The 24,392-nt window shown below is 39.3% G+C and overlaps 1 protein-coding gene across 1 annotated transcript in view; it reads right to left on the bottom strand.

The window, feature by feature from the left end:
- Positions 1-24,392, bottom strand: part of ROS1 (ROS proto-oncogene 1, receptor tyrosine kinase) — a 474,496-nt gene that overhangs the window by 438,846 nt on the left and 11,258 nt on the right. The window contains exons 4-5 of the mRNA XM_053712162.1: positions 6,777-6,925; positions 4,965-5,100 (exon numbers count right to left, since the gene is read on the bottom strand). Of these exons, the coding sequence (XP_053568137.1) occupies positions 4,965-5,100; positions 6,777-6,925 (285 nt within the window). The remainder of the gene's footprint in view (positions 1-4,964; positions 5,101-6,776; positions 6,926-24,392) is intronic.

Here is a 24,392-nt window from a genome sequence, read left to right as displayed (position 1 = left end):
GCTAGCGCAATGATAATTGCCGACAGCGTTTGCTGTCGGCATTTGTCGATGTGCGGCAGACATGATCCGCTGTCCGCAGGATAATAAATAGGCCCCTAAAGGTGGAGTTATTTGGGGGCTGTTTGCTACTACTGAAAGGGATAGTAAACACCAAAAATGATAATGTTTAAAAATATAGATAATCCCTTTTTTTTACTATTCCCCAGTTTTGCATAACCAACACTCTTATAGAAATATACTTTTTAACTCTGTAATTACCTCACTGCCTCCTTATTTCAGATCTTTTGACAGACTTGCATTTCAGGCAATTAGTGCTGACTCTTAAATAACTTCACATCAGTTTTTGCTGTAGGTTAGGCTAATCTTTTCCTAAACCCTTAACACTGAAAAGTCTTTACAATTTCTCAATTTAATTCAACTTTTCAGCATTTCAAGTTGCTGAGGGTACCCAACAACTGTCAAATTTGAAAGAAATTAATTCAGCATTAAACACTGAATGATCTGGCAAATTTAAATTATTCTCCCACACATTCCCCACCACAATAGCTTTAAAGGGACATGAAACCCATTTTTTTTCTTTCATGATTCAGATGCAGCTTGTAATTTTAAACAACTTTCCAATTTATGCCTATTGTCTAATTTTCTTTGTTCTTTTGATATCCTTTGTTGAAAAGGATACCTAGGTAGGCTTAGGAGAAGTAATGCACTACTTGGGCTAGCCGCTGATTGGTGGATGCACATAAATACCTTTTGTCATTGGTTCACTAGATGTGTTCAGCTAGCTTCCTGTAGTGCATAGCTGCTCCTTCAACAAAAGATACCAAGAGAATGTTGCAAATTTGATAGACTTAAAGGGATAAGAAAGTCCAAATTAAACTTGCATGATTCAGATAGACCATGTAATTTTAAGACAACTTTAAATTCACTTCTATTTTCAAATGTTTTTTTTATTCTCTTGGTATCCCTTGTTGAAAAATAATATGCACATATCCTACACTCAGGGCCGGCACTTGTGTAAAGCAGTCTAGGCAGCCACCTTAGGATGCCGCCCCCCCCCCAGCAGGGGGGGCGCTGGATCTGCCTTGCTGCCGGCATTGAAGCAGTGTGATGCGTGAGTAAGAGTGAAAAACTATTTATATATGCGCCTGATTTTAGGGGTGCCATTTGTCCCGCAGTGCCCCATTAGCCCCTGGACGGCTGCATTGTTGGATTTTTTTTTTAAATTGTTTTATCTTATTGCGCCTTCCTTACCACTTGGTCATTATGTGACCACAAATTTCCCCAATGCCTGTACAGTCAGTGCAGTCATGTGTCACACAACACACAACTTCATCTAGGATTCAGGACTGAAGTCTGTGGGCAGTGTGTTTCTGAGGATGCTGGTGAGTGACTGTGTGCTATGGTCTGATCGGTCATCTATCTCCATCTGAGAGGGTGGCTGCTTCAGCTAGGGCAGTGTCGGCTGAGCCTGAAGTAAACCTGCTGATTTTGTGCAGAGTTTAGTCAGGGAGATCTGTGCACGCTGTTAGGAGCTAAACTGCAAACAAACAAAAAAACATAAAACGCAGGCAGCTTTAAAACTCCTGTGTCCAGCACGCAGCAACTGAGCAGTTGCTGCATGCTGGACACAGGAGTTTTAAAGCTGTGTTCACTGTCTGTGATCACTGAAGCAGTTCAGACATAGATTATCAGTAAGGGACCTGTCTAATAAGCAGGTCAAACTATGGCACTCAAACATTATTGCTGCTGAAAGTAAATTGTACCTTCTAAAGTAACATGGTCCTAGTGCCCAGGTGCCCTTCTCTACATGTGTTTATGAATATGTGCATTTGTGTGTATAAAGGTGTGTGTGTGTAAGTGTGTAAATGTGTGTGTATGTGTAAATGTGCGTGTAAATGTGTGTGTAAATGTGTGTGTAAATGTATGTGTGCGTGTAAATGTGTGTGTAAATGTATGTGTGCGTGTAAATGTGTGTTTAAATGCTTGTGTGTGTAAATGTGTGTGTAAATTTTCCGTGGCCGGACTTTTGGCCGACGGACACTTGGCCGACGGACACTTGGCCGACGGACATTTGGCCGACAGACATTTGGCCGAAACACAAGTGGCTGTCAGATAACAGTCCGGCACAAGATAGATAGATTTGATAGATAGATAGATACATAGATTAGATAGATAGATCAATAGATGCAATAGATACATTTGATAGATACGATAGATAGATAGATTTGATAGATAAATAGATAGATTTGATAGATAGATAGTTTCCCAGACAGAGAATTACAAAACGTGCGGCCTAGGACCCATGGTAAGGTTCCCAGAGGCAGTTGCGGCGCCCGAGGCTGTGATTAGAACAGAGCACTCTGGTAACGCATCTGCCCTCGGCCGAAATCGGAACATTCTTTAGCTTTCTGTCTGTCAGCCAAATGTCTGTCGGCCAAATGTCCGTCTGCCAAATGTCCTTCTGCCAAAAGTCTTTCTGCATTTTGTCAGAGCACCAAATTTTCACCCACAACAGTAATCCATAACTTTCCTTCTTTTGTTGGGACATTAACTTTCTCAATGTAATTTGATTTATGATTTGCTATGCAGCTCAACCACTGTCCGATTTGAATCCAGCCTCCAATAAGCAAGTGCTACCCAGGTGCTGAAACAAAAATGGGCCAGCTCCTAAGCTTACATTCCTGCTTTTATAATACAGATACCAAGAAACCAAAGAAAAATTGATAATAGGAGTTACTTTCTTAAAAGTTTCTTAAAATGTCAGGCTCTAAAAAACTTGTGTTTCATATCGCTTTAGCTAGCAATAGGATGGTATGTAATCGGGAGGGGGGGGGCAAAATGTATCCTCGCCTGTGTGGCCAAAAATCCTAGCACTGACCCTAGCTACACTAGCTGCTGATTGGTGCCTGCACACATTTGTCTATTGTGATTGGCTTACTAGATGTGTTCATCTAGATGCCAGTAGTACAGTGCTTTTCCTTCAGCAAAGGATTACAAGATAATGAAGCAAATGTGATAATTGTGATAATTGTATGTTCTAAAACACAAAAGAAAATGTTGTGGTTTCCTGTCCCTTTAAATTGAAAAGTTGTTTAGAATTGTATGTTTTATCTGAATCATGAAAAAAAATGGTTTTCATGTCCCTTTTAAGGGACACTAAAGTCAAAATTAAACTTTCATTATTCATATAGAGTGTACAAATTTAAATAAAAAACTTTACAATTTACTTCCATTATCAAATTGTGCTAATTTTTTCTATATGCACACTTTCTGAGGCATGTGCAAGAATTCATGGTGTATATGTGTATGAGTCTGTAATTGGTTGATGACTATCACATGATACAGAGGCCTGGGAAATAAAAGCAATCTTTGAAATTTATGAGAAAAAAAACCTAATAATAATAATTTAAAATTCAGAGTAAGAGCTATTACATTGAGGCCCATTTATCAAGCTCCGTATGGAGCTTGAGGACCTGTGTTTCTGGACCGCTGCTTCATAACCCTGTCTGCCTGCTCTGATGAGGCGGAGAGGAATCGCCACAATACAACCTGATCGAGTACGATCGGGTTGATTGACACCTCCCTGCTGGCGGCCCATTGGCCGTGAGTCTGCAGGGGGCGGCGTTGCACCAGCAGCTCTTATGAGCTGCTGATGCAATGCAGAATACGGAGAGCGTATTGCTCTCCCCATTCAGCAATGTCAGTCGGACCGGATTCGCACTGTCGGATCAGGTCTGACAGACATATGATACATCGGCCTCAATGTCTTTTTATTCTGTGATTAGGATTATGCAATTCGACTGTATTTAATGGTCATCTAAGTAATAATGACATTAAATTTGTTTTGTTTTGTTTTTATTTTGGGCATTATTTTAGGTTTTGGGAACTTAGGTGTTGGGAGTTGAGATGGAGAAAAAGATCCCATGGGGAACATAAAGTAAAGGTATTGTGTGGTTTGTGTAAATGTGTAAGGTTTCTTTTAGCCCTACAAACACTGCAATACTGGGGGGGCCCTCAGGTAAGGGGGCCAACCACCTGTCCAACTTTTCAGGGCCAGTGGACCATTGCAGGGCCCCATCATGTACTGGGGTCCAGAGGGAGGGAGTGGAGGGAGGCCATGGAGCGACCTGTGCGCACAGAGCATCTTGCAAGGCTGCTCAGCTGTAGTCCAGGCAGCAAGGGTGGGGGTGTTAGGGGGAAGGTTAGGGGTCAGGAGGGTTAGGGGTAAGGTTAGGGGCCGGGGGGGACCTAAAACAACAATTGCTGAGGGGGCCTAGAAAAAAACTTTTCCTCCCCTGCTGACAGTATTGAATTCGGAAGCCGGTCAGCAGCAAAAAGGGTTAATTACAGTGGGAGAATGTCAAGAATAGATATTTTGGATAGGGTAGAAGATCGACTTTATTGTGGAGGAAGAAAGTCACTTTTACGGTTGAAGGGTTATAAAACTAAAATCCTTGTACCATAGATACCAGCGGTCTATTGTACAAAGCTGAAGTCATAAACTCTGTATTGGCAATCTATAAGGGACACTATTATGGGCGGTGTTTAGTGTACTGACACTAAACAAGAGTGGTTTTACTTCAATCAGTTTGCTAAAATTGAGCTCTTGTGAGAAATTTGCTGCTGCTAGATTTTTTTTCAAAGCATTTACATTGTAGTGATTTTATGTGATATAGCTCTACTGCATGTCAAAGAATCTGTAGTAAAATAATAGCAAAACGTGAAATAATAGCAAAACATGAGCAATATGCAAAAAACAAGATAACTAATAAACATATGTAATTTCTGCCAAACAGAATTAAGAAACAAAGAATTAGATTCAATTCCACAAAATGGCACCTTTTTTTCTACAAAATTCTTCACTAAACATTGCATGGATTTTTGTTGACACATTTTGGGGAATAAAACATCAGAGCAGGTAAAGGATATTTACAAATGCAATACATAAGTAGGGATTGCCGTACCTCCATATGCAAGTGTTCGATAAACAAGGCTGGGTGGAGAATAAAATTCCAGGTGGCACAAAATCCAGACCACGCGGAACCAATACTCAGTATAGGGCTGTAGGCCATTCACAGTATAAACTGAATCCGTCACTGTCTGCATTAAAATGAAAGTATTTCACCATGTAACTGAATGTTGACAATTGCATATAAAATAAAAGTATGAGTGTAGTTTACATAACAATTGATATTTAGTAAACATTATATTCTTTATGGTTTATTAGAATTGTATGTTATTATAATTATATAATTATTAGATGAAACATGCAAGTCAGCATCAACAGAGTAACCTCAGCTGCTAGGAAAGGGCATATTTGAAACAGAATGTAAACTGTATTACAGTAAAGGACAATAACCTATTTATTGCAATAAAATATCCATCAGTAAATTTGTTTTTACTGTTTATGGCACATTGTTGGTTTAAAATACAAATAAAAATAAAATAAAAAAACAAGTCTAAAAAAGGTCAACACATACCAATGCCTAATGGTATCATTCATGATTTGAGTAGTTTTTTATTATTATTATTATTATTGTAAAATCAATTCAAGAGATATTTAAATTCACACTATTGTAGCAAGGTTTCTCCTCACATCTAATTATGTATCCATTAGGGGTGTGACTTCATTTGAAATGAAAGTAGATATTTCACAGAGGCATTGGAGGTGAGTCCTTGATGGGTGTGTGGCCACTGGCCAACCAAACTGTTTCACTGATTCACTGTTACTAAAATGCACATTCCTTCTGCAACCACCGCTATACTGACAATCGTGTATCCATTTTGACCTGCCAGGGGACATAAACCCATTGAAAATTCCCCTTTTATGATTCTGATACTGCATACAATTAAAAAATAAACTTTCCAATCTATTTCCATTATCAAAATGTGCACAATTTTTTAATACGCACATTTTCTGTGGTACCCGCTCCTGCTATGAATGTGCAAGAGTGCACAGTATATATGTTTATGTGTTTGTGATTGGCTGATGGCTGTCACTTGATACAAGGAGAGGGAAAATTTACTTAAAGGGCCAGTAACCCCACCAAATAAGGTTATATAATAATGCACACAGTGCAGAATTATATAACTTTAGCCTAGCGTCACGTTTCTTAAGCAGCGTATAGCAAAGATATTTAGCTACGATAATCTATTTTTCAGAACGCCGCTCCTGGTTCTACTGAGCGGGTCTGTTTTTTACCTAAGCGCATCGGGCACGCTGTCTAGTCACAGCACGCCCGGTCGCGCCATTAAACTGAATGTGCTCGCTCCCGCTCGGGTATGGTAGCGAGAGCGAGCTACATTCAGTTTAATGGCGCGATCGGGCGTGCTGTGACTAGACAGCGTGCCCGATGCGCTTAGGTAAAAAACAGACCCGCTCAGTAGAACCAGGAGCGGCGTTCTGAAAAATAGATTATCGTAGCTAAATATCTTTGCTATACGCTGCTTAAGAAACGTGACGCTAGGCTAAAGTTATATAATTCTGCACTGTGTGCATTATTATATAACCTTATTTGGTGGGGTTACTGGCCCTTTAACTTTCAAATTTGCTAGGAAAAAAAATCTATCAGTCATTTGCAATTCAAAGTAAGTACTATTTTTTTGTGTTTGTTGATTATGTAATTCTACTGTATATAATTATCATTTCAGTAACCAGCAGCAGAGAAACTAACATTCTCACTATTGCTAAAATGTATTCCTTAGGACAAAACAGGAATCTGATTCTATAAACTGAAATAGTGCTACATTTTTTTACTATCGAAGAATATTCCTACCTGAGTATATTCCCAGGCTCCTGGGATGTGTACATATTTCCACTGTATAATAAATGCTGTTACAGTGACATTTGTCACAGGCCACTTTAATGTGATATTATGAGTCCCAAAAGAAGATGCGTAGGGTGGTGAAGGCTCAACTGGGAAATCTGAAAGCAGAAAACATTGTAAAAGTACCTATTTCTGTTTTAAACATTCCGTTTATAACGAAGTTGTACTTAATTAGTTCTAAACAATTAAAAAATATATTTCAATAATCCCTTAGTGGGGTTTTTTTTCAAGACATATATGATAACATTGCTTTAAAGGAACATTAAACACTAAGGGCTAGATTACAAGTGGAGCGCTAATTTATTGCACGCCCGCAAACAGGCAAATAATCAGCCATTACAAGTGGGTGTTTATTGCTACCGCCCGCTTGCGGTATTAATTTAGAGCTTGTAAAAATATTTTTTTATGGCTACATTAATTCTTTTTACATCAGTGCAAATGCACCATTATAATGAGAGCATATAGTCCACAAGGACATTAAAGCACAGAACACAATTTTAGACAAAGTAACCAATAATAAAAATGTATTTATTTGTGTGTGTATGTATATTTGTGTGTATATATATATATATATATATATATGTACATATACATACAGAGAGAAGCGCACTCACAGGAATGAACAACCAGCTCAATACCATTGTTAGCCTGTTCTGTGGCGATTTACCACCTGGGTGCAGCTTCGTTTTAGCCCAGTAATGCTTTTCACAGAGTTGAACTTTTCTGTATTATATCAGTCTGATCTCGTCTGTTATGATCAGACTCCTTGCTTAGTGTGCGTAGAGGAATATGGCTACACCTCACTGATGAGGACCAATGAAGGCAGAAACGATCGTCTGGGGTTGCTGTGTTCCTTGTTCAGAGAGGAATTGCCTGGTATTTACAGGACTAAAAATAAGTTGCACCCAGGTGGTAAATCACCATAGAACAATGGTATTGAGCCGGTTGTTCGTTCCTGTGAGTGCGCTTCTCTCTGTATGTATATGTATATATATATATATATATATATATATATATATATATATATATATATATATACAGGGAGTGCAGAATTATTAGGCAAATTAGTATTTTGACCACATCATCCTCTTTATGCATGTTGTCTTACTCCAAGCTGTATAGGCTCGAAAGCCTACTACCAATTAAGCATATTAGGTGATGTGCATCTCTGTAATGAGAAGGGGTGTGGTCTAATGATATCAACACCCTATATCAGGTGTGCATAATTATTAGGCAACTTCCTTTCCTTTGGCAAAATGGGTCAAAAGAAGGACTTGACAGGCTCAGAAAAGTCAAAAATAGTGAGATATCTTGCAGAGGGATGCAGCACTCTTAAAATTGCAAAGCTTCTGAAGCGTGATCATCGAACAATCAAGCGTTTCATTCAAAATAGTCAACAGGGTCGCAAGAAGCGTGTGGAAAAACCAAGGCGCAAAATAACTGCCCATGAACTGAAAAAAGTCAAGCGTGCAGCTGCCAAGATGCCACTTGCCACCAGTTTGGCCATATTTCAGAGCTGCAACATCACTGGAGTGCCCAAAAGCACAAGGTGTGCAATACTCAGAGACATGGCCAAGGTAAGAAAGGCTGAAAGACGACCACCACTGAACAAGACACACAAGCTGAAACGTCAAGACTGGGCCAAGAAATATCTCAAGACTGATTTTTCTAAGGTTTTATGGACTGATGAAATGAGAGTGAGTCTTGATGGGCCAGATGGATGGGCCCGTGGCTGGATTGGTAAAGGGCAGAGAGCTCCAGTCCGACTCAGACGCCAGCAAGGTGGAGGTGGAGTACTGGTTTGGGCTGGTATCATCAAAGATGAGCTTGTGGGGCCTTTTCGGGTTGAGGATGGAGTCAAGCTCCACTCCCAGTCCTACTGCCAGTTTCTGGAAGACACCTTCTTCAAGCAGTGGTACAGGAAGAAGTCTGCATCCTTCAAGAAAAACATGATTTTCATGCAGGACAATGCTCCATCACACACGTCCAAGTACTCCACAGCGTGGCTGGCAAGAAAGGGTATAAAAGAAGAAAATCTAATGACATGGCCTCCTTGTTCACCTGATCTGAACCCCATTGAGAACCTGTGGTCCATCATCAAATGTGAGATTTACAAGGAGGGAAAACAGTACACCTCTCTGAACAGTGTCTGGGAGGCTGTGGTTGCTGCTGCACGCAATGTTGATGGTGAACAGATCAAAACACTGACAGAATCCATGGATGGCAGGCTTTTGAGTGTCCTTGCAAAGAAAGGTGGCTATATTGGTCACTGATTTGTTTTTGTTTTGTTTTTGAATGTCAGAAATGTATATTTGTGAATGTTGAGATGTTATATTGGTTTCACTGGTAAAAATAAATAATTGAAATGGGTATATATTTGTTTTTTGTTAAGTTGCCTAATAATTATGCACAGTAATAGTCACCTGCACACACAGATATCCCCCTAAAATAGCTATAACTAAAAACAAACTAAAAACTACTTCCAAAACTATTCAGCTTTGATATTAATGAGTTTTTTGGGTTCATTGAGAACATGGTTGTTGTTCAATAATAAAATTAATCCTCAAAAATACAACTTGCCTAATAATTCTGCACTCCCTGTATATATATAATAAGATTTCGGAATAGTTTGGATTTTGGAATATTTGTATCTGTAAAATGGGACCATTTGGAGATATCCTATGATATTTAGGCAATAGTTGCACATCATAATACTGCTTATGCATGTAACCTTGGTAGTTTTTTTATAATTTTTAATACTTTTGTATACATAAAAATTAGCTCAGTGAAGGGAGTAAGTAGCACAGGGATGGGCAGCAAATGTAAATATATATGTATATGAATATATACATGTATATTTATGTGTTAATATGTGTAAATAAAAATATTAACACATAAATATATATATGTATATAAGCATGTACATATATATTTACAGGGAACACACAGTTCCCATAGACTGCAATGTAAAGGCACTTTTCAGTGCCTTTTTTTCTAACACCCCACACCCGCCAACTTTAACCCCATAAAATTGCATCATGCAGTTTATTTAAAAAAAATAAAGATACTTTATTTTTAATTATTATTTAAACACAACCTCACACTAAAGTTTGGGGCCAATTGGGGCACATTTTGAAAATTAACCAGAGGTCTAATTTTTGGAGCTCTAATTGCTACCGCGAGCTTGCGGTAGCAATAACCAGTCACTTGTAATGGCTGGTTATTTATCGCACACCACAAATGGACCAATTTGCCCATTTGCTGGCACATGATAAATTAGCGCTTCACTTGTAATCTAGCCCTATATTGGTTCCTGTCTTCACCCCCACACTTTTTTGTTTGTCTCTGCGCTGTTCCTCCCCCTCTTTGTTTTTACAGATTTATACCATAGGTGGTAGTGGTATTTTTCGAGGATTAGCTGCAGGACTTACTTGGAAAGACTATTTTTTGGGACTACACAATACTGAAACAGCACAGTAGAAGGGAAACATTTTTTTCCACAAAAAATAAATATATATACACTGAGTAGCCAGGCTATATTAAAGGGACATTGCACACTAGATTTTTCTTTGCATAAAGGTTTTGTTGATGATCCATATACTTTATATAGCCCACCTGGAAGTGTTTTTGTAACATTGTATAGTTTTGCTTATTTTAATAACATGGTGATGATTTTCAGACTCCTAACCAAGCCACACAGTGTCAGATGTAAACTGTCATTTACAGACTCCTGCAGGCTCCTGTTTATGTTATTTGTCTTTTCATATGCAGGGAAGGGGGAGGGTCTGCACTTCTTGTTTTCCTAGCTCCTTTCAATGGGTGTCCCAGCCTAACCTCATCAACAGTACTAAACTGGGAGCTTCTAAGTGAGTTTTTAAAAGGTTTTATTCTAGATTTTCAGCTCAGTATCCATGCATATTCTTCTTTATAGCAGTGTCTATTACATGCAGTTATATGAAAATTGGTGTATACTGTCCCTTTAAGGAATGGAGCAGAAATCCCAGAATGTGACTGTACAACTATTAAATCAGAAGGAATGTGGAGTTACCAGATTTAGTTTGCCCTGTAGCAGGTATAATAAAAGTAGCAATGTTGTACCTTTCCTTTCATTATTTAAGGGATCTTCTATGAATGTATAGGGGACGTCACAGTGTTGTTCCTGGATGGAAAGAACATAGAAATACAGAATTAGTTATGATTCATACGCTACTCATATAAAAAGGAAATTAACCGACAAAATCAACCAATGATGTTTAAGAATAGTTGATTTAAAAGCACACAATGGACTCCATTAATTATCAGATGGGCAGACCAGGTTTGCTGTCATGAACCTTGTATGCCCAACCTCGCAGTGAGTGGACAGCAATATGCCAATCACGTGCAAGAGGGGGCTGTTAACCATCTCAATTGGATGTGATCGGAATGATTGAAAGCCGCCACACTTTAGACCATTTCAACTTAACTAGCATTTTTGCTCATATGAACCTGAAATGATGGGGTTCTGAAGCTGCTCACAGCTCGGTAAATAAAGCCCAATGTATTTGGAGTAATTTACTATACAATTCATGTCTTAACTCTTATACAAAGAATTGCAACTTTATAAAACTGCAAAATAACGCACAATTCAACAAATATAAATAAGTGTTATGAATATTGGCATATACAGATATTTCTAACTGTACATCCTCTGGCAGTATGTATCATTACACATGCAAGTGTGTGTGTGATGCCGCCCCTTCTCTCATGCTTCCTGTCAATCACCCCAAACAACCGAGTTAGGGGTGATTTCTATAGCCAACTCAGAGGTGGCAGAGAGTGTAAGAAGCACCAGTCTTACTATTTCAACACATTTTAGAGAGGAGCATTGCTTTTGTGCATGAGCAACACACTGATGTCATTTTAGTTGTTCTTAATATGCAATGGTCTAGATTCATTAAAGGGTTTGAAATCTTTACTTTGCAGCATTCTAAAAAATACACAACCCCTTGTTTTCATAGAATACCCGGTTGGGTGAAGACTTCTTGCCTTCTGGAGGTCCACTTCTGCCCGGTTGGGTGAAGACGTCTCATGGTAGGGTGATCTTCAAGGGGGTAGTGTTAAGTTTTTTTAAGGGGGGATTGGGTGGGTTTTAGAGTAGGGTTGGTTGTGTGGGTGGTGGGTTTTAATGTTGGGGGGTATTTGTACTTTTTTTTACAGGTAAAAGACCTGATTACTTTGGAGCAATGCCCCGCAAAAGGCCCTTTTAAGGGCTATTTGTAATTTATTGTAGGGTCGGGCTTTTTTTATTTTGGGGGGCTTTTTTATTTTGTTAGGGGGATTAGAGTAGGTGTAATTAGTTTAAAAATCTTGTAATTTCTTTATTATTTTCTGTAATTTAGTGTTTGGTTTTTTTCGTACTTTAGATAATTTTATTTCATTGTAATTAATTGTATTTAATTTATTTAATTAAAGTGTAGTGTTTGCTGTAATTGTAACTTAGGTTAAGTTTTATTTTATAGGGAAATTTGTCTTTATTTTAACTAGGTAGTTATTAAATAGTTATTGACTATTTAATAACTATTGTACCTAGTTAAAATAAATACAAACTTGCCTGTAAAATAAAAATAAACCCTAAGATAGCTACAATATAACTATTAGTTATATTGTAGTTAGCTTAGGGATTATTTTATCGGTAAGTATTTAGTTTTAAATAGGAATTATTTAGTGAATTATAGTAATTTTATTAAGATTTATTTAAATTATATTTGTTAGGGGGGTTAGGGTTAGACTTAGATTTAGGGGTTAATAACTTTAGTATAGTGGCGGCGACATTGGGGGTGGCAGATTAGGGGTTAATAAATGTAGGTAGGTGTCAGCGATGTTAGGCCGGCAGATTAGGGGTTAATAATATTTAACTAGTGTTTTCTATGCAGGAGTGCGGCGGTTTAGGGGTTAATATATTTATTATAGTGGCGGCGATGTCCGGTTCGGCAGATTAGGGGTTAAAATATTTATTTTATTTTTTTGCGATGTGGGGGGGCCTCGGTTTAGGTGTTAATAGGTAGTTTATGGGTGTTAGTGTACTTTCTAGCACTTTAGTTAAGAGTTTTATGCTACGGCGTTGTAGTGTAAAACTCTTAGCTACTGACTTTAAATCAGTCTTGACAGGAGAGGGTCTACCGCTCACTTTTGGTCAGACTCGTAATACCGGCGCTATGCAAGTCCCATTGAAAATATAGGATATGCAATTGACGTAAGTGGATTTGCGGTATTTCCGAGTCTGGCCAAAAAAGTGAGGGGTACACCTGTACCTTCAAGACTCGTAATACCAGCGGGCATTAAAAAGCAGCGTTAGGACCTCTTAACGCTGCTTTTTAACACTAACGCACAACTCGTAATCTAGCCGTATCTTTTTAAACAATAACAATTCTGGAGTAGACTTTCCCTTAAAGTTTATTTACAGTGTGCAAACCTAAAAGGCTAGTATAGTTTTATCACCATAATACATTTTTTACATTTATAGTATGTATTCACAGTTCTAACTATAATAATATTATATTATTTTTATACATTTTCAGAGAGACCTTGAATGTAATTTTTTTTGCACCAGTCTCTTTAGGATTGGAATCCCAGGTTAAACCAAGGACTGTCTATACAGATTCTATGAGGAAGTAAGTAAAAAAATAGATAAAGGGGAATCAGTTGAAGTGATATACTTAAATTTTGCCAAGGCATTTGATATAGAGCCACATGAGCGATTAATGTACAAAGTTAAAGGGACAGTTTACTCAAAAATTTTCTCCTCTTTAATTTGTTCCCAATGATCCACTTTACTTGCTGGAGTGTATTAAATTGTTTACAAGTAGCTCCTTTACCCTTATATTGGCATTTGAAATTGTTGATTTAGCATGTGGTATCCCCACCTACTCTGAAAGTTTGTGGCCGCGCGTACCAGCTATAGATAAGCTTTATAAACACAGCCAGCAGAAGAAATTACACTCCCAGTGCGATATAGCAGAGATAAGGTAATAAAAACATAATTTATGCTTACCTGATAAATTCCTTTCTCCTGTAGTGTAGTCAGTCCACGGGTCATCCATTACTTATGGAATATTTCTCTTCCTAACAGGAAACTGCAAGAGAATTACCCAGCAGAGCTTGCTATATAGCTCCTCCCCTCACCTATCATAGTCAGTCATTCGACCAAAGCAGACGAGAAAGGAGGAACCATAGGGTACAGTGGTGACTGGAGTTTAATTAAAATTTAGACCTGCCGTAAAAACAGGGCGGGCCGTGGACTGACTACACTACAGGAGAAAGGAATTTATCAGGTAAGCATAAATTATGTTTTCTCCTGTTAAGTGTAGTCAGTCCACGGGTCATCCATTACTTATGGAATACCAATACCAAAGCTAAAGTACACGGATGAAGGGAGGGACAAGGTAGGAACATTAAACAGAAGGAACACTGCCTGAAGTACCTTTCTCCCAAACACAGCCTCCGAGGAAGCAAAAGTGTCAAATTTGTAAAATTTTGAAAAAGTGTGAAGCGAAGACCAAGTCGCAGCCTTGCAAATCTGTTCAACAGAGGCCTCATTTTTAAAGGCCCAGGTGGAAGCCACAGCTCTAGTAGAATGAGCTGTAATCCTTTCAGGGGGCTGCTGTCCAGCAGTCTCATAGGCTAATCGTATTATGCTACGAAGCCAAAAAGAGAGAGAGGTAGCCAAAGCCTTTTGACCTCTCCTCTGTCCAGAGTAAATGACAAACAGGGAAGAAGTTTGACGAAAATCCCTAGTTGCCTGCAAATAGAATTTCAGGGCACGGACTACGTCCAGATTATGCAAAAGTCGTTCCTTCTTTGAAGAAGGGTTAAGACACAGAGATGGAACAACAATCTCTTGATTGATATTCCTGTTAGTAACTACCTTAGGTAAGAACCCAGGTTTAGTACGCAGGACTACCTTGTCTGAATGAAAAATCAGATAAGGAGAATCACAATGTAAGGCAGATAACTCAGAGACTCTTCGAGCCGAGGAAATAGCCATCAAAAACAGAACTTTCCAAGATAACAACTTGATATCAATGGAATGAAGGGGTTCAAATGTAACGCCTTGAAGAACATTAAGAACTAAGTTTAAGCTCCACGGCGGAGCAACAGACTTAAACACAGGCTTAATCCTAGTTAAAGCCTGACAGAAAGCCTGAACGTCTGGAACTTCAGCCAGACGTTTGTGTAGAAGAATAGACAGAGCAGAAATCTGTCCCTTTAACGAACTAGTAGATAAGCCCTTTTCTAAACCCTCTTGTAGAAAGGACAATATCCTAGGAATCCTAACCTTACTCCATGAGTAACTCTTGGATTCGCACCAACGTAAATATGTACGCCATATTTTATGGTAAATTTTTCTGGTAACAGGCTTCCTAGCCTGTATTAAGGTATCAATAACCGCCTCCGAGAAACCACGCTTTGATAGAGTCAAGCGTTCAATCTCCATGCAGTCAGCCATCTATCAGCACCGCTCCCGGGTCCCTGGACCTGGATCCGTAACAAGGAAGCTTGGCGTTCTGACGAGACGCCATGAGATCTAGATCTGGTTTGCCCCAACGACGAATCAGTTGAGCAAAGACCTCCGGATGGAGCTCCCACTCTCCCGGATGAAAAGTCTGGCGACTTAGAAAATCCGCCTCCCAGTTCTCCACGCCTGGGATGTAGATCGCTGACAGGTGGCAAGAGTGAGACTCTGCCCAGCGAATTATCTTTGAGACTTCCAACATCGCTAGGGAACTTCTGGTTCCCTCTTGATGGATGATGTAAGCCACAGTCGTGATGTTGTCCGACTGAAATCTGATGAACCTCAGAGTTGCTAACTGAGGCCAAGCTAGGAGAGCATTGAATATTGCTCTTAACTCCAGAATATTTATTGGGAGGAGTTTCTCCTCCTGAGTCCATAATCCCTGAGCTTTCAGGGAATTCCAGACTGCTCCCCAGCCTAGAAAGGTCATCCCCTTGGACAGATGTGGCCGAGAGAGCCACCATAGAAGAGAATCTCTGGTCCTTTGATCCAGATTTAGTAGGGGGGACAAATCTGAGTAATCCCCGTTCCACTGACTTAGCATGCACAATTGCAGCGGTCTGAGATGCAGGCGCGCAAATGGTACTATGTCCATTGCCGCTACCATTAAGCCGATTACTTCCATGCACTGAGCTACTGACGGGTGTGGAATGGAGTGAAGGACACGGCAAGCATTTAGAAGTTTTAATAACCTGGCCTCTGTCAGGTAAATTTTCATCTCTAGAGAATCTATAAGAGTCCCTAGAAAGGGAACTCTTGTAAGTGGTAATAGAGAACTCTTTTCCACGTTCACCTTCCACCCATGCGACCTCAGAAATGCCAGAACTATCTCTGTATGAGACTTGGCAGTTTGAAAACTTGACGCTTGTATCAGAATGTCGTCTAGGTACGGAGTCACCGCTATGCCTCGCGGTCTTAGTACCGCCAGAAGTGATCCTAGAATTTTTGTAAAGATTCTTGGGGCCGTAGCTAATCCGAAGGGAAGAGCTACAAACTGGTAATGCCTGTCTAGGAAGGCAAATCTCAGATACCGGTAATGGTCCTTGTGAATCGGTATGTGAAGGTAAGCATCCTTTAAGTCCACCGTGGTCATGTACTGACCCTCTTGGATCATGGGAAGGATGGTTCGAATAGTTTCCATTTTGAATGATGGAACTCTTAGAAATTTGTTTAGGATTTTTAAGTCCAAGATTGGTCTGAAGGATCCCTCTTTTTTGGGAACCACAAATAGATTTGAATAGAATCCCTGCCCGTGTTCCGTCCGCGGAACTGGGTGGATTACCCCCATTAGTAAGAGGTCTTGTACACAGTGTAGAAACGCCTCTTTCTTTGTTTGGTTTGCTGATAACCTTGAAAGATGAAATCTCCCCCGTGGAGGAGAAGTTTTGAAGTCCAGGAGATATCCCTGAGATATGATCTCCAACGCCCAGGGATCCCGGACATCTCTTGCCCAAGCCTGGGCGAAGAGAGAAAGTCTGCCCCCCACTAGATCCGTTTCCGGATAGGGGGCCCTCTCTTCATGCTGTCTTGGGGGCAGCAGCAGGTTTCTTGGCCTGCTTGCCCCTGTTCCAGGACTGGTTAACTTTCCAGCCCTGCCTGTAACGAGCAACAGCTCCTTCCTGTTTTGGAGCGGAGGAAGTTGATGCTGCTCCTGCCTTGAAGTTACGAAAGGCACGAAAATTAGACTGTTTGGCCTTTGATTTGGCCCTGTCCTGAGGTAGAGCATGGCCCTTACCTCCCGTAATGTCAGCAATAATTTCTTTCAAGCCGGGCCCGAATAAGGTCTGCCCATTGAAAGGAATATTAAGCAATTTGGATTTAGAAGTCACGTCAGCTGACCAGGATTTAAGCCACAACGCTCTGCGCGCTTGAATGGCGAATCCGGAGTTCTTAGCCGTAAGTTTGGTTAAGTGTACGACGGCATCAGAAACAAATGAGTTAGCTAGCTTAAGGGTTTTAAGCTTGTTCATAATTTCATCCAATGGAGCTGTGCGAATGGTCTCTTCCAGAGACTCAAACCAGAATGCCGCCGCAGCAGTAACAGGCGCAATGCATGCAAGGGGTTGTAATATAAAACCTTGTTGAACAAACATTTTCTTAATGTAATCCTCTAACTTTTTATCCATTGGATCTGAAAAAGCACAGCTATCCTCCACCGGGATAGTGGTGCGCTTAGCCAAAGTAGAAACTGCTCCCTCCACCTTAGGGACCGTCTGCCATAAGTCCCGTGTGGTGGCGTCTATAGGAAACATTTTTCTAAATATAGGAGGTGGTAAAAAGGGCACACCGGGTCTATCCCACTCCTTGTTAACAATTTCTGTAAGCCTTTTAGGTATAGGAAAAGCGTCAGTACACACCGGTACCGCAAAATATTTATCCAGCCTACATACTTTCTCTGGAATTGCAACTGTGTTACAATCATTCAGAGCCGCTAATACCTCCCCTAGCAATACGCGGAGGTTCTCAAGCTTAAATTTAAAATTTGAAATTTCTGAATCCAGTTTACCCGGATCAGACCCGTCACCCACAGAATGAAGCTCTCCGTCCTCATGTTCTGCAAATTGTGACGCAGTATCAGACATGGCTCTACCATTATCAGCGCGCTCTGTTCTAACTCCAGAGTGATCGCGCTTACCTCTTAATTCTGGCAATTTAGACAGTACTTCTGTCATAACAATAGCCATGTCTTGCAAAGTGATTTGTATGGGCCGCCCTGATGTACTTGGCGCCACAATATCACGCACCTCCTGAGCGGGAGGCGAAGGTACTGAAACGTGAGGAGAGTTAGTCGGCATAACTTCCCCCTCGTTGTCTGGTGATAATTTCTTAACATATAAAGTTTGACTTTTATTTAAAGTGACATCTATACATTGAGTGCACAAATTTCTATTGGGCTCCACATTGGCCTTTAAACATAGTGAACAAAGAGATTCATCTGAGTCAGACATGTTTAAACAAACTAGCAATGAGACTAGCAAACTTGGAAATACTTTTCAAAATTAATTTACAAGCAATATAAAAAACGTTACTGTGCCTTTAAGAAGCACAGAAAAACTAACACAGTTGAAATAACAATGATCAAAAATAGTTATAGCAACCAAATTTTCACAGTAAATGTATTAAGTTAGCAAAGGATTGCACCCACCAGCAAATGGATGATTAACCCCTTAGTACCCAAAAACGGATAACAATTATATAATTAACGTTTTTCTCACAGTCAAATACACTGTCACAGGACTACTGTGACTGATTACCTCCCTCAAAATGGATTTTGAAGACCCCTGAGCTCTCTAGAGACGATCTGGATCATGGAGGATGAAGTAGACAGATTGTGGCTGAATTTTTACTGTGTAAAAAAGCGCTAAAATAGGCCCCTCCCACTCATATTACAACAGTGGGGAAGCTCAGAAACTGTTTCTATGCAGAAAACAAAAATGGCCATGTGGTAAAAATCATGCCCTAATAAGTTTTATCACCAAGTACCTCACAAAAACGATTAACAAGCCAGTAAAACGTTTTAAACATACATTTAAAAGTTATGTATTATTATTTACAAGCCTGCTACCAGTCGCTTTTACTGCAGCTAAGGCTCATACATTATTTCAGTATTTACAGTATTTTCAGAGTCAATTCCATTCCTTAGAAAATACATTCAGTGCACACACACACACACACACATCAGCCTGATACCAGTCGCTATCGCTGCATTTAAGGCTGAACTTACTTTACAATGGTATCAGCAGTATTTTCTCAGTCAATTCCATTCCTCAGAAAATAAATTACTGCGCATACCTCATTTGTTGCAGGGGAGCCCTGCATGCTATTCCCCTTCTCTGAAAGTACCTCACGCCTCAGATGAGAAACAGCCAGTGGGTCTTAGTTACGTCTGCTAAGACCATAGAAAGAAACCCAGGCAGATTCTTCTTCTAATGCTGCCTGAGAATAAACAGCACACTCCGGTGCCATTTAAAAATAACAAACTTTTGATTGTAGAAATAAACTAAGTTAAAAAAACACCACAGATCTCTCACAGCTTCCTACTAGTTAGGCTGCAAGAGAATGACTGACTATGATAGGTGAGGGGAGGAGCTATATAGCAAGCTCTGCTGGGTAATTCTCTTGCAGTTTCCTGTTAGGAAGAGAAATATTCCATAAGTAATGGATGACCCGTGGACTGACTACACTTAACAGGAGAAATGTTGATTTTCCATTGTTCTCTCAAAGTACTGGTGATTGTTTTAAGGACAGATATAAGATAAAGAAGCAGGTATATGTACACAATGTGCTACAGTAATTAGATCTGATTATACCTACAAGCTCAACCCATTTTATTAGGTTGTAGCTTCAAAACACAAAATCAGAGCTTTAATATACACAAATAAGCCTTAAAAAGATAATTTTCATAAATTTTTTACTCTGCAGTTGGTAAAAAAAAGCAATTGTAAACACATTAAGGGAAAAACTATTTTACAGTATACTGTCCCTTTAAGGGACTGGAAATAGCTGGAAATGTTAGCTCATGGATAAATAACTGGATAAAAGACAGGGAGCAACAAGTAGTAGTAAATGGATCATACTCAGATAGGACAAAGGTAATCAGTGGAGTCCCCCAGGGATTAGTACTGGGTTCTGTTCTTTTTAATATTTTTATTAATGACTTGGAGCAAGGATTAAATGGCAACATCTCTATTTTTGAAGATGATACAAAGTTGTGTAAGGTCATTAGGTCAGAGCAGGATGAACTTGTGTTACTAGAGGATCTGCAAAAATTAGAAGTATGGGCGGGTAAATGGAAAATTAAATTTAATACAGGAAAATACAAGGTTCTACATTTTGGAAGTAAAAATAATTAGGCAATGTATTATTTAAATAGGACTAGACTTAGCCAAACAGAGGAGGAAGGCAGCGGCTTCTAAGGCTAATAACGTACTAGTATGTATTAAAAGAGGCATTGATGCAAATGAGAAAAGCATACTTCTGTCACTATATAAATCCCTGGTAAGACATTACCTTGAGTATGGAGTGCAGTTCTGGGGACTGATCTCAAAAAAAGACATTGCAGGCCTAGAAAAAGTTCAGACAAGGGCCACAAAGCTAATAAGGGGAATTGAGAATTTAAGCTATGAGGAGAGGTTAGCCAAACTGGTTCTGTTTTCTCTAGAAAAAAGGCGCTTGAGAGGTGACATGATTACTTTATATAAATATATTCAAGGCCCATGGCAGAAGCTCTATTTATTCCAAGAAAATTGTTTATGACAAGAGGTCACAATTTAAGGCTGGAGGAAAGGAGATTTGGAGGCCAATATATCAAATGTCTGTCGTACCTGATCTAACAGTGCGGATCAGGTCCGACAGACATCGCTGAATGCGGAGAGCAATACGATCTCCGTATTCAGCATTGCATCAGCAGCTCTTGTGAGACTCGCAGCCAATCGGCCGTCAGCAGGAGGGTGTCAATCAACCCGATAGTACTCAATCGGGTTGAATTGTGGCGATCTCTGTCCTCCTGCTCAGAGCAGGTGGACAGGGTTATGGAGCAGCGGTCTTTAGACGCTGTTTCATAACTGCTGTTTCTGGCGAGTCTGAAGACTTTCCCCGTTCGGAGCTTGATAAATGGGCCTTTTAAGCTCAACCGGAGCTTTTTGTAAGTATATTATTAGATTTGTATAGGTTGAACTCGATGGACTTCAGTCTTTTTTTCAACCTCATCTACTATTTTACTATGTTACTATGTTTATACAGGTAGCTAAGCATCTCTGCAGTTTCAAGTAGTAAGAATAAAATGTGTACAACCGGTTGTAATGTGTAAAAGTCTTAATATGTTCATCCATCTGTGGGAGCTCTTTTTGTCAAAGAAACCCATAAATATTTAGATTCCATAATAAATGAGATTAAGCAACTTCAGATAACAGACAACCATTTCAATAACAGGACACAGGTCTTTTAGCTGAAATGCTCTAGCCAATTAATGTCAGTAAACATAGGTGTTACCTTAACAGTGTTGAATGTTCAAGAAATAAGGATCTTGCACATGAAGGAGTTAAAGTGGCATAAAATGCAATAATAGCATGCAATAATGCTTTGTAGCATTTTATAACTGCCCAAAGGCTTGTATGTAACTATGAACATGAAAGCTTTGCTTTTTTTTTCTTTGTAGCTTCTAAAAGAGGGAATTCTAGATGTATTTTTACTGTAAAAGGAATCTTCCTGGACTGAGAAAAAAAAATGTAGCTACACTTTATGCGGACACTTGATTATCCCACCTATATTAAAAAAAAAACTGACATTAATATGGAGTTTCCCCTCCCCTTTGTGTTTCTGTGGCAATTTGTGCTTATTCATCCAAAAGAGCATTTGTGAGGTCAGGCATTATAGTGGGACAGAAAGGTCTGGCTTGCAATAAGCATTCCAATTCAATTCAAAAGTGTTCAATGGGTTGGCGTCAGGGCTATTTGCAGGTCACAAGAGTTCCTCCTCACTAAACTCATCAAACCATGTCTTTATGGACCTTCCTTTCTGCACAATCATGCTGGAACAGGAAACAACCTTCCTCAAACTGTTGCCACAAAGTTGAGGGCACTCAATTGCGTAGAATATCTTTGTATTCTGTAGCATTAAATGGACAGTCTAGACCCAATACATAATTTTTTGAATACTTATGTTACATAACAGAGAAGCATCCTGCAACTGGTCCTGCATCTATAAACTTGTAAGAAGTACATGAAACATTTAAATATTCATCGTTTGCTAGGAGCTGAAAATGTCAGCCCAAATATTTTGGTATATTAAGTTTCTCCAATCACAATCGACTCGTAAATAAGTTTTCCTACTCGCACATGCTGATTTGTGCATGTGCAAGTTGAAATAGCTAACTGAAAAATATTAAGCGTGCACTGCTAAACTGTCATACAAAAAACAGCTAATTGGGCAAGAATAATGCTGTGGGCAGAGCTTGGCAGCCATTTTCGGGTGCTAACAAACAATGATTATTTAAAAGTTTCATGTGCTTCTTACAAGCTTATAGATGTGGAACCTATTGCAAAATACTTGTGTGCTATGTAACAATAAGTAATAAAGATTTTTTTTACTATAAACGCTCTATTTACTTGATACTGTATTAATATTTAAATACATATAAGGGTTAGTGTAGCAGAAAAGAGTCCTGAGACATCAATTACTGTGCCCGTCTATTGGTCTATCTACAAGATCCGGACTGTTTGTTTGTTATAGAGCACATTTATGTTCTAACATGTTTCCTTTTTTTTCTATCCGGTTGCTTGAGAGTGCCGGTTGCTTGAGTTCCGGACAACTGAGAGACTACTGTATGATTATTCATACCAGAGAACACATTTCCACTGCTCCATAGTCAAGTGCTGGCACGCTCACACCACTTCAGCCAATGCTTGGTATTGTGCATAATGATGTGAGGCTTGTGTGCAGTTGCTCAGTGAAGAAAAAACAATTCATGAAGCTCCTGACACAGTTCTTGTGCTGAGGTTGCTTCCAGAGACACTTTGGAACTCTATATTGAATGACGCAACAGAAGAAAGGCTATTTTTGCATGCTACACACTTCAGAACACAGCAATCCCGCTCTGTAAGTTAGCATTTTATTGCTTCTAATTGCTTCCACTTGGCATTGGTTATGTTCTGGGATTAATGCACCTGTTATGCATGGCTGACACAGATGAACTCTGTTCAGGAGCAACAATGCATTGCCACTTCTGAGTAGGATATGGCTGCTGAGCCAATCAGCAGTAACAAAACTAAACTTTCATTGTCTAAATAGAGCATGCAATTTTAAACAATTTTGTCAAATTTGCAATTTTTTCACTTGGTATATTTTGTTATAGTATAAACCTAGGGCGGCTCATAAGATCTCAGGAGCATGCACATGTATTTAGTTCTTCATGGCAGCAGTGTTTGCAACAATGTTTTTAGCAGTGTTATACATAGTTGCAAGAACTGATGCCATGAAGTACTAATAACACGTGCATGCTCCTGAGATCCTATGAGCCCACCTAGGTTTACTCTTTAACAAAGGATAAAATAAGATATGTGCTTGATTATATTTTTATATGTAAATACATATTGAATTTACATAAGAACATAACTACTACGATTCCTTTACATGGGCCAGCACTAAATATTACATAGAACAATCTATCACTAAAGTGAAACGATTGCATTTTCAATGGGAACTAGGCCTTAAAAATTACATTTTTCCTCTTTTACACCTAGCTGAGCTGGGCATAAATTTTATCAAATAATCAACAGCCTCCGACAGTGTATTAACGGCTTTCACTTTTAGTGAAAATCTGGTGTCATTTAGCGCTTTTACTGCTTCTAAATCTCTCTATGGAATGCATTATTATTTTCAGGCAGCCAGACCCCAATAATTTGGTATAACGCGCCAATGTTAAGCCAAGGCACTGTAGGAAGGGACAAAGCTGGTAGTCCAAGGAAGGAATATTTTTTTTCTTCTACTCAGATTCTTTTAGTCGGCTTCTGAAGAATAACCTCATTCTTAAAAACTTGATGTCTCAGGGCCTGATGCCGAATGCTCGTCAGTACTTCTATTTCCCTGGTGGGATTTTTTTGCCCTAAAAATAGGGTGTCTCGCTAAGGGGAATTTTCAAATGGGAAGAAGATGCACACATTAAAAAAATGCTGCAACAGGAATGAACATTCTGCAAATAAAATGTGCAAACTTTGCTACTTACAACATGTTTATTTGAAAACAGGTGGTAAAAACATTAAAGTCTATGGAGAATTTTTATGTTCCCACCAGTTTCCAAACTTTATCACCTCAATGGAAAAAAATAGGCCTCGATATATTAGAACATGGTCAGCCTTTGCTAACGTGAAGAATACTCCACACATTTGTTCAGTAACTAGGCCTAGGAACCAACTCAAGATGTAGATGCCAGTAACACAGTACAGTGGGTTAATAGTCACAAAAATCTTTAAAACCAAAAACATTTAAAGAGAATGGAGGTAGGAGAAATCATAAAG

Source organism: Bombina bombina, chromosome 4, assembly GCF_027579735.1.
Source record: "Bombina bombina isolate aBomBom1 chromosome 4, aBomBom1.pri, whole genome shotgun sequence".
In the NCBI taxonomy this organism is placed as follows: Eukaryota; Metazoa; Chordata; class Amphibia; order Anura; family Bombinatoridae; genus Bombina; species Bombina bombina.
Note: the sequence above shows the minus strand (reverse complement) of the source record. Positions and strands in the feature narration are given on the sequence as shown.